Source organism: Triticum urartu, chromosome 3A (assembly GCF_056163025.1).
Source record: "Triticum urartu cultivar PI428250 chromosome 3A, HENAU_Tu73, whole genome shotgun sequence".
NCBI lineage: Eukaryota > Viridiplantae > Streptophyta > Magnoliopsida > Poales > Poaceae > Triticum > Triticum urartu.
This window is the reverse complement of record NC_141875.1, coordinates 244,524,424-244,535,138: the sequence shown is the minus strand read 5'-3', so window position 1 is coordinate 244,535,138 and position 10,715 is coordinate 244,524,424. Positions and strand designations below refer to the sequence as shown.

The following is a 10,715-nucleotide window of genomic DNA, read 5'->3' as shown; positions in this document are numbered from 1 at the left end:
CGCTTCGGGGAACTGACGGCCCCCATCGTCGCAGCTCTCCTCGGCGGTTCGCAAGCACCACCCTCAGATCGGCATGTCAAGCCGTACTTTCGCCAGATCGGTGCCGCTTCCAAGCGCCTGGGGGCTCCGCCTGGCTAGGCCGCGCCAGAGGCCGACCTCACCATCGACTCAGAGGATCATCCCGCCTCCACCATTGGCTCGGGTGCGCTCCCGATGTTGTGCGCGCCCACCATCCGCCACGTATCCATCACCAAGACGCTCATCGATGGCGGTTCCGGCCTTAACATGCTCTCCGTCGAGGCCTTCAGCCTTCTTCACGTACCGCTGGAGCGGCTCTGCCCCAGCAATCCTTTCTCAAGGGTTGCTAGAGGCTCCGCCCGCTCCCTGGGGTAGATCCGCCTCCCCGTGACCTTCGGCACACGTGACAGCTACCGCATCGAGCTCATCGACTTCGACATCGCCCACATCAGCCTCCCGTACAATGCCACCCTCGGGTATCCAGCTCTGGCCCAGTGCATGGTAGCAACCCATCCTTCTTACAACCTCATGAAGATGCCGGGGAGCGAAGGTATCCTCACCATCAAGGGGGACGCCAAGGAGGCCCTGGTGGCGGTCAAGCTTGCCCTCAAGGCCGCCGTGACAGCATGAACCACCGATGCGGATACCTCCAAGGCCAAGGGAGCCCCACCAACCAAGAAGAAGCAGTTCTTCACTCAGGACAAGGCAGCAACCAAGCAAGTGCCGGTCGAGGAGGACAGGTCCTCAGGGGCAACCTTTACCATAGGCGCCAACCTTGAGCCTGGTCAGGAGGAGGCACTAGTGAAGTTCTTGCGTGCAAACCAGGTAGTGTTCGCCTAGGAGCCTGATCAGCTGGTAGGGGGTCCCAAGAGAGGTAATAGAGCATCACCTGAAGGTGTGCCCCAATGTACGCCCCGTGAAGCAGAAGGCAAGGCGGCAGTCCATGGAGAAGCAAGCTTTCATCGTCCAAGAAACCCGCAAGTTGGAGGTTGCGGGTGTCATTCGCGAGGTTCGGTACCCCAAGTGGCTGGCAAACCCCGTCGTCATCCCCAAGAAAGGCGGGAAGGAGCAGATGTGCATCAACTTCACCAACCTCAACAAGGCCCGCCCCCAAGATCTGTTCCCGCTTCCACGCATCGACCAGATCGTCGACTCCACCGCTGAGTGCGACTTGCTATGCTTCCTGGATGCGTTCTCAAGATATCACCAGATCAAGATGGCAGTGGAAGATGTGGAGAAGACAGCCTTCCTAACCCCGTGTGGGGTGTACTGCTACACTTGCATGCCGTTCAGGCTGCACAACATGGGCACAACCTTCCAGCGGCTCATGCACATCGCCTTAGGGCGGCAGCTCGGGAGAAACGCTGAAGCCTACATCGACGACATCATGGTGAAGTCTTGGGAGGCGGGACCCTGATCCAAGACCTGGAGGAGATCTTTGAAAGCCTTCGCCAGGTGGACTTGCGGCTCAACCCGGAGAAATGCGTGTTTGGCGTCCCTTTCGGCAAGATGCTGGGTTTCCTAGTGTCCCACAGGGGGATCAAGGCCAACCTAGAGAAGGTCAAGGCCATTGAAAACATGAGTCCACCGCAGACCCTCAAGGAAATGCAGAAGTTGGCTGGTCGGGTGACTGCATTGGGGCGCTTCATCTCCAAGCTGGGAGAACGCGCCCTACCCTTCTTCAAGCTGATGAAAAAGAAGGGCCCATTCGAGTGGACCCCAGAGGCCGACCAAGCTTTTCAAGACCTCAAGAGATACCTGACCAGCCCTCCAGTGATGGTGGCGCCGTGACCTCGCGAGCCCCTAGTGCTCTATCTCGCCGCCACCCCGTACTTAGCCAGCACGGCCCTGGTGGCGGTTAGGGAGGAACACCAAGCCAAGGGCGCATGACGCCATGCCACGCCTCTAGCAGAGACGACGCAAGACCAGAAGGGCGCCACAAGGGCCACAGCAGCAGCGATAGAGGATCAGGCTCAGTAGGACGACGCCCCCAAACTCGCGAAGGCCCCGACTAGCGATCAAGCATTAGGGGTTTTGAGGGAGTCCTGGATTAGGGGGTGTCCGGATAGCCGGACTGTACCTTCGGCCGGACTCCTGGACTATGAAGATATAAGATTGAAGACTTCGTCCCGTGTCCGGAAGGGACTTTCCTTGGCATGAAAGGCAAGCTTGGCGATACGGATATGTAGATCTCCTACCATTGTAACCGACTCTGTGTAACCCTAGCCCTCTCCGGTGTCTATATAAATCGGAGGGTTATAGTCTGTAGGACGAACAACAATCATACCATAGGCTAGCTTCTAGGGTTTAGCCTCTCTGATCTCGTGGTAGATCTACTCTTGTACTACCCATATCATCAATATTAATCAAGCAGGACGTAGGGTTTTACCTCCATCAAGAGGGCCCGAACCTGGGTAAAACATTGTGCCCCCTACCTCCTGTTACCATCCGCCTAGACGCACAGTTCGGGATCCCCTACCCGAGATCCGCCGGTTTTGACACCGACATTGGTGCTTTCATTAAGAGTTCCTCTGTGTAGTCACTTTTAGGCCCGATGGCCCCTCCGATCATCAACGACGATGCGATCTAGGGTGAGACTTTTCTCCCCGGACGGATCTTCGTATTTGGCGGCTTTGCATTGCGGGCCAATTCGCTTGGCCATCTGGAGCAGATCGAAAGCTACGGCCCTGGCCGTCAGGTCAGATTTGGAAGTTTAATATACACAGCGGACCTCCGCGGAGACTTGATCTTCGACGGATTCGAGCCGCAGCCGAGCGCGCCGCACTGTCACGATGGGCATGATCTAGCTCTACCGCCGAACACTGCCCTGGAGGCCGCACCCGCATCAGCTCCGACCCTTAATTCGGAGCCAACTGCGCCAATCGAGGATGGGTGGTTGGAGACCGCCTCGGGGGCTGCAATCTCTATGGCGATCAAGCTGAACACCAGCCCTATTCTCTACGAAGCCCGTGACTCCAAGGAGCCGGACTCCTCTCCAGACTCCGAGCCCTCCGCGCCCCTACCGATCGAACCCGATTGGGCGCCGATCATGGAGTTCACCGCAGCGGACATCTTTCAGCACTCGCCCTTCGGCGATATTCTGAATTGACTAAAGTCTCTCTCTTTATCAGGAGAGCCCTGGCCGGACTATGGTCAACAAGGTTGGGATGCGGATGATGAAGAAATTCAAAGCCCACCCACCACCCACTTCATAGCCATTGTCGATAATTTAAACGACGTGCTCGACTTCGACTCCGAAGACATCGATGGTATGGACGACGATGTAGGAGATGAACATGAACCAATGCCTATAAGGCACTGGACAGCCACCTCATTTCATAATGTATACATGGTGGACACACCCAAAGCAGGCGACGACGAGGAACACAGGGATGCAACGAGGGATCGTTCACTCGAAAAGCAATCAAAGCGGCGACGTAAGCGCCGGTCCAAGCCCTGCCTCGACAGAGACAGCGGCCATACAGACCCAGCCATAGAGCAGGACGAGCCGGCGGACGACGAACATGCCTTCGAGCAACCGTCCGAACAAGGCAACTTGGATAAACAAACCGAACACCTCGTCCCCGGCGAAAACAACAGTCTGGACGACCTTACGCCGGATAGGCTCATGGAGCAGAAGAACCTCTACGAAGGGCTCGTCGCTACTACGCGTAGCCTGAAAAAGCAGAAGCAGAAGCTCAAAACTGCGGAAGATGCACTCAGAATCAACTGGAGCAAAGTACGCAACACCGCAGACAAATATGGCGGCAGTCGCCGCACAAAAAGCTATCCAAAGCGAAAGCTACTGCCTGAATTTGACGAGGAGGCCTTAGAGCCCCCGCAGTCAAAAAATAGGAAAGCCACCCGGTCGGATAGACGACCGCATGGCCAGCACGGAGCGGCAAGCAGCGACGCACACAAGCCGGCGCGCGATCCACCAAAGGATCCGCATCAAAAAGATGGCCCGGCCAGATCTATCTACGGGCCAAGAAAGCAAGCTCTAGTAAGTAATGGAACACAACAAATATCCGAACATCACGGCACACCCAAATACAGGGGTGCTGCACACCCCCTATGTTTCACCGATGAGGTGCTGTACCATGAATTTCCAGCGGGATTCAAGCGCGTAAACATAGAGGCGTACGACGGAACAACAGACCCTGGGGTCTGGATCGAATATTATATCCTCCACATACACATGGCCAGAGGAGATGACCTCCACGCCATAAAATACTTACCCCTCAAGCTTAAAGGGCCAGCCCGGCATTGGCTCAAAAGCCTTCCCGAAAACACCATTGGAAGTTGGGAAGAGCTTGAGGATGCTTTCTGGGCAAATTTTCAAGGGACCTATGTCCGCCCTTCGGATGCAAACGATCTCAGTCACATAACTCAACAGCCCGGAGAGTCAGCCCGGAAATTCTGGAACAGATTTCTTACTAAAAAGAATTAGATAGTCGACTGTCCCGACGCCGAAGCCCTAGCAGATTTTAAGCATAACGTTCGAGACGAATGGCTCGCCAGACACCTCGGCCAAGAAAAGCCAAGAACAATGTCCGCATTAACAATCCTCATGACCCACTTTTGCGCAGGAGAGGACAGCTGGTTGGCAAGATGTAGCACCAGCGACCCAAGTACATCCAAAGTTAGGGATGGAAACGGAAAACCCCAACGCAACGAGGACCAGCGCCGGAATAAGAGAAACATCCCAAAGAGCATGACGGTCAACGCCGGATTCAAAAGCTCGTGGCAGAATCAGAGAAAGCCGCCCCTCAAGGATAACAGGGACGAGCTATCCAACTTAAACAAAATCTTGGACAAGATATGTCAAATACACAATACTCCCGGGAAGCCTGCGAACCATACCCATAGAGATTGTTGGGTTTTCAAGCAATCCGGCAAACTCAACGCCGAACACAAGGGGCTCGACACACCAAGTTAGGACGACGACGAACCCCACAAGCAGAGCACCAGGAAACAAAACGATTTCCCACAAGAAGTCAAAACAGTAAACTTACTTCACGTGACAAACAGAATGGCGCCAACAGAGATACGCGCCATACGGCCTATCCCAAAGGAGTCTCGCCCATGGTTGTTAAAACCGATAACCGTCGACCATCAGGATTACTCTAGAAGTATCCGGAACGCAGGCTGGACTACCTTGGTATTAGATCCAATAATCGGAGGACTCCACTTTACAAATGTCCTGATGGACGGTGGCAGTGGTCTAAACCTGTTATACTAGGACACAATCCGCAACATGGGGATAGACCCAACAAAAATTCGCCATAGCAAAACCTCCTTTCAAGGGGTAACACCAGGCCCGGATGCCCGTTGCATGGGTTCTCTCCGGCTAGAAGTTATGTTCGGCTCCCCCGATAACTTCCGTCGCGAACAGCTAACTTTCCACATCGCCCCATTCTCAAGTAGCTATCAAGCACTGCTGGGACGTGAAGCTTTTTTTCGCCTTAACGCAATACCGCATTATGCATCTCTCATGCTTAAGATGCCCGATCCACGAGGCATCATCTCATTAAAGGGAAAACATTGAGTGTTCCCCCCGCGCGGAAGACAGTGCGGCTGCCTTGACAGCCCCACAATAAAGCGGCTTCACCAGCCAAAGCACCTAAACAGGTCGTCAAGACCACGGACACGGCTAGACGAGTCCGGCATAAACATACAATTGATAAAGGCTTAATAGCCGTATACCCCTGTACTAGGGGCTCCGCGCATATAAAACAAGAGAGAATAAAGCTCAATTTTACCCATTTTGATTTATACTTCGTTTATTTAGTATAACTCATGTTTGGCACGATCTTTCCTAAACTAAGTTCCTCTCTTTTACAGATGAACACCGTGCTACGCCCGTCCAGGATACGGCACAACGGAGACACAGGCGCAAACGTGCAGCAGGGACTCGTTCCAAGGATTCTTTTCAGATTAAGACCCTGCGTAAACCTTTTTTACTGTCTCTTGTTGATACACATCCCTTGGTTTCTTGGTATAACCAAGGAGGAGGCTGGCGTTTTGGCATGTGGCCACGTCAGAGTTTTGCGCGTACCTGGACACTAGGGGCTTATTACTAAGGGCGTTATCCCGCCCTCCCTCTTAAAGACCGAATACCTTAGGGAGTGTTCGGTGTCGCGAGTTTGGCCTTATATGCATCAGCTCCGAATCATGTCTTTGGTCAAATGTTGGGTTTTCCCGGCTCCTGTGTTTTGCTACCTTACGTCCCGCTCTATCGGCTAAGGCGGCACCAGGAGAACTACTGCGATTGTGCCCCGGTTCGACCAGGCGAGCACCTCAATAGAGAAAGCCGAAAACTGTCATGATATAGCGTGAGACTGGTCAACCACTCAATGACTTACTGGAATCTTTAGGATTCCTCCACATTAACGAAGGGCCGCTTCCCGGCCAGACACATACCCGCCCCGATTTCGGGCGAGCGCAGGCGCCACCAGGGGCTATATAAATAGCCTCACTGTCAAACTCCTATGGCTAAGTGAAAGTGTTAAAGCATCATAGTCCGATTGCCTAGTTCGCTGCGCTATCACTTCCTTTGTAGGACCAAGACGTTGGATCAAGTGTGAAAATGCGCCTTCTGTGAACACCCCCGCATTATGTGCGTGGGGGCTGAAGCCGACGACTGCCATCTTTCATATACATATATGTTAAACGGCCGCACATGAGGTATTATAATACTTGCAGGCACAACTATAAAAAGCTTCTACAATTTATCAAAATATTGTTTTACAATAATATATGCTATTCGAATATAGTATCCTTCGAGCACTGCGTCTCTATTAAATGAGCGCCTTGCAGAACTTCCTGAAAATAGTGCTCGGCAGGTACTCGGCTTCCATCCAAGTCTAGGGATGCAACAGCGGTGGCCTCCATTTCCGCCCAGTATGTCTTCACACGGGCAAGAGCCACCCGCGCACCCTCTATGCACGCTGACCTCTTCATCGCATCGATACGCGGCGCCGCACCAAGGAACTGCTGCACTAAGTTGAAATAACTTTTCGGCTCTGGCCTCTCTGGCCACAGATGACCCATGACATACTTCATGGCGAGTCCGGACAACCTATTTAGCTCGGCCCATTCAGCCAAACGATCGGCTAATGACAGTGGACGCTCCGGATTGTGGAACTATGACCAAAAGAGCTTTTCCACTTCGCGATCTTCTTGATCTCGGAAGTGTTCGGCCGCATCAGCGGCACTCTCTGCCAAATCCAGATAGGGGTCAGCTGTACTCCACATCCGGTCTAACGGAGCATGTTTAGGATCACAGAACTTCCTCCGCAGCATAAAGGGCTTTCCAGCCGCGATCCCTCTAGCCTGACGCAGCTCCTCCTTCATAGCTCTCATTGCAGAGCGAGCATCCTTGGCATCGGAAACGGCCTTCTCCAGGTCCGTCTGTTCCGCCCGATCTTCTTTTTCAAGAAGCTTGCAACGGTCAGCAGCGTTCTTCAGCTTCACGGCCATCTCGGCCATTTCCTTCTTGCTTTGGCAGTGAGCAGCTTGTTCGGCTTTCAGCTCTTCAATTGCCTTTCCAGCAGCCGCATCACTTTTCCTGGCTTTCTCCTTGGCTCGGGCAAGTTCTGCCCGAAGATTCTCCATGGCAGCAGCACCATCTGCATCAAGCGCACACATTGTAAGATACTAGCATAAAGCTCCTCTTACCATGTGCCGCCGGAGGAATTACATACCTTGGGCCTCGTCAAGCCGCTTGTTGACAAGCGCGATGTCAGCACCTGCCACGTCAAGTTGCCGCTTTAGCTCGGCAAATTCATCAGTCCGGCTTGACACCGGACACTTCGCCACCTACGTATGAAGGCGGCATATTAGACCTGAGATTATGATCCTCTGCGCGTCGTCACTTTTGACAACGCACAAAGTCTTAGGGGCTACTATCTACACAGGGCGCATCTTATTTATGCGCAACTATCCAAAAAGGGTACATTATTTCGCGTACCTCAAAACCTGTCAGCAAAACTCCTGACGGCCTCGTGCAATCCGCTCTCTGCGGATGAAATCCTCTCAATCACCGTACCCATCAATGCACGGTGCTCCTCTGAGATAGATGCTCGCCCTAGCAAATCCTTCAGCCCCTCCGACCGCGCACCAGACGGCGCCGGACTCGTCCGATAGCCCCTTTCAAAGGCCAGACACGGAGGGCTTTGGGGGCCATATGACTACCTTCCAGCCCTGCCAGATTCGAAGAAACCCTCCGCGACGATACCTCAGGGTCGCCCGCCTCGCAAGGCGGTACGGCAGGGGGAGGCGTTCTGCTCTCCGTCATCTCCGAAAGAAGATCCCCCGAAGACGAGCTCTGCTGAGAAGGGCTAAGGTCCGAGCTACAAGGTAAATTTTCGATTACTTTTCTCAGATATAAAGAAAGGATTCCTCTCGTTTCTTAAAAAGAAAACTCCTCTCTACTTACGGCTCGGTGCAGGGCTGATCCCCTTGAGGGCATAATTCGGCCGAAGTATCCCCCAGCACAGGACCCTGTGGCGAAGATTTCTTCCCCCGCTTTGAGGCCATGGTCTCCGGGTCTTCAGAGGCGGTCCTCTTCTTCCCCTGAGGAGAGGAATTTTCGATTCCTCCCTTCCGGACAACCTCCTTCGAGGAGGCTGTAGCTTCCTTGTCCCCTCCCTCGCTTTCCTTTGAAGGCACAACCTCCAACATCCTGACTAGCACGGGACCCGGCATGGTCTCGGGGAGGGGGGCCGGACACCTGATTAGCTTTGCTTTCGCTATCCACTCCTGTTTAAAGGACAGCTCTTTTAGGGGCAATTTTATGATAAATATACAGATAGCGAGTCCGGGCATAAGGCTACTTACTTGAGTATCCGGACGATTGCAGCTCAGACGTGCGTCCTCCGTAGAATCCGGACACACTACTTGTGGTCCGAAGAACAATTTGTACATCTCCACGGGAGTCATGCCAAGAAAATATTGGAGAACTCGTGGTCCCTCCGGGTTGAACTCCCACAGGCGGAGGGGGAGACATTTGCAGGGCAGAACTCGGTGAATTAACATAACCTGCGTCACCAGGACCAGACTGATGTCTCTTTCTAGGAGATCTCGGGTGCGGCCCTGTAACAGGCGCACGTCCTTTGCCGGCCCCCAGTCCAGCCCCTTATTGACCCATGACGCTAGTCGTGGCGGGGGACCCGAGTGGAAAGCAGGCAGCGCCACCCACTTGGCGCTCCTGGGAGCTGTGATATAAAACCACTATCGTTGCCATAAGCTGGGCTCCCCTTGAAAAGAGCCCTCGGGCCATGGAGCACTAGCATTCTTGCTTATAAAAGCACCTCCACACTCCACGTGCCGTCCCTCGATCATCTTTGGCTCTACTTTGAAGGTCTTGAGCCATAGTCCGAAGTGAGGAGTACTACGGAGGAAGGCCTCACACACGACGATGAATGAGGAAATATGGAGGATGGACTCCGGAGCTAAGTCGTGAAATTCCAGCCCATAATAAAACATGAGCCCCCTCACGAAGGGATCCGTCGGGAAGCCTAGCCCCCGAAGGAAGTGAGACATGAACACCACACTCTCACCAGGCTTGGGAGTGGGAATGACCTGCCCTTGAGCAGGCAGCCTATGCGAGATTTTGCCGGTCAAGAACCTGGCCTCTCTCAACTTTAGCACGTCCTCCTCCGTGATGGAGGAGGGCATCCATCGGCCTCGAAGGTCGGAACCGGACATTGTCGAAGGTCTGAAGCGCCTGAAATCTGGAGCCTTGGGTGTTGGAACTCGAGGCGAAGGGCGAACTCGTTTGAGATTGAAAGAAAGAAGTAAGGCCTTGGTCTCTTTATAAGAGGTTGAATACCAAGGGCCCTCCCCGTGACCATTTGGGACTCGCCTTTGATCGAGAAAACATACCAACAAGAATGGTTGGGTTTCCCACGCCCATATTGATGAGAATCCCGGAATAAGGGGACACGATCTCTGCTTTGACAAGACGTGCCAAGGAAACTGCCTCGCTAAATGCGCTGAGGTGGGACAGTAAAACGAATAAAGACTTGGCCGTGGTGTGATGTCACGCTACGGAATACGTGGAAATCTGTGCCGAGCCGGACACTACCTTTGTGTTCAAACTCTTCTATGAAGTACTTGGAGGAGGAACCCGCCTTGCAATGCCGAAGACAATCTGCGCGCCGGACTCGTTGTCATTGAAGCCTGGTTCAGGGGCTACTGAGGGAGTCCTGGATTAGGGGGTGTCCGGATAGCCGGACTGTACCTTCGACCGGACTCCTGGACTATGAAGATATAAGATTGAAGACTTCGTCCCGTGTCCAGATGGGACTTTCCTTGGCGTGAAAGGCAAGCTTGGCGATACGGATATGTAGATCTCCTACCATTGTAACCGACTCTGTGTAACCCTAGCCCTCTCCGGTGTCTATATAAACCGGAGGGTTTTAGTCCGTAGGACGAACAACAATCATACCATAGGCTAGCTTCTAGGGTTTAGCCTCTCTGATCTCGTGGTAGATCTACTCTTGTACTACCCATATCATCAATATTAATCAAGCAGGACGTAGGGTTTTACCTCCATCAAGAGGGCCCGAACCTGGGTAAAACATTGTGCCCCCTGCCTCCTGTTACCATCTGCCTAGACACACAGTTCGGGACCCCCTACCCGAGATCCGCCGGTTTTGACACCGACAGGTTCCCTCTACTCAGGAGGCACC

The 10,715-nt window shown here is 53.5% G+C and overlaps 1 protein-coding gene across 1 annotated transcript; it reads left to right on the top strand.

The window, feature by feature from the left end:
* The first annotated feature begins 213 nt into the window (after positions 1–213).
* On the top strand, positions 214–648 carry LOC147979348 (uncharacterized). The gene is made up of 2 exons (XM_087515165.1): positions 214–318; positions 394–648. Exons 1-2 carry the CDS (start codon positions 214–216, stop codon positions 646–648), a joined length of 360 nt encoding a protein of 119 aa, XP_087371291.1.
* The last annotated feature ends 10,067 nt before the right edge of the window (positions 649–10,715 follow it).

What these genes read in the sequence shown, in the direction of transcription:
- LOC147979348 (XM_087515165.1), top strand. Translation starts at nt 214, where the DNA reads ATGTTGTGCGCGCCCACCATCCGCCACGTATCCATCACCAAGACGCTC. An exon ending in AGGCCTTCAGCCTTCTTCAC is followed by an intron (nt 319 to 393) that starts GTACCGCTGGAG and finishes TCCCTGGGGTAG; the next exon opens with ATCCGCCTCCCCGTGACCTT.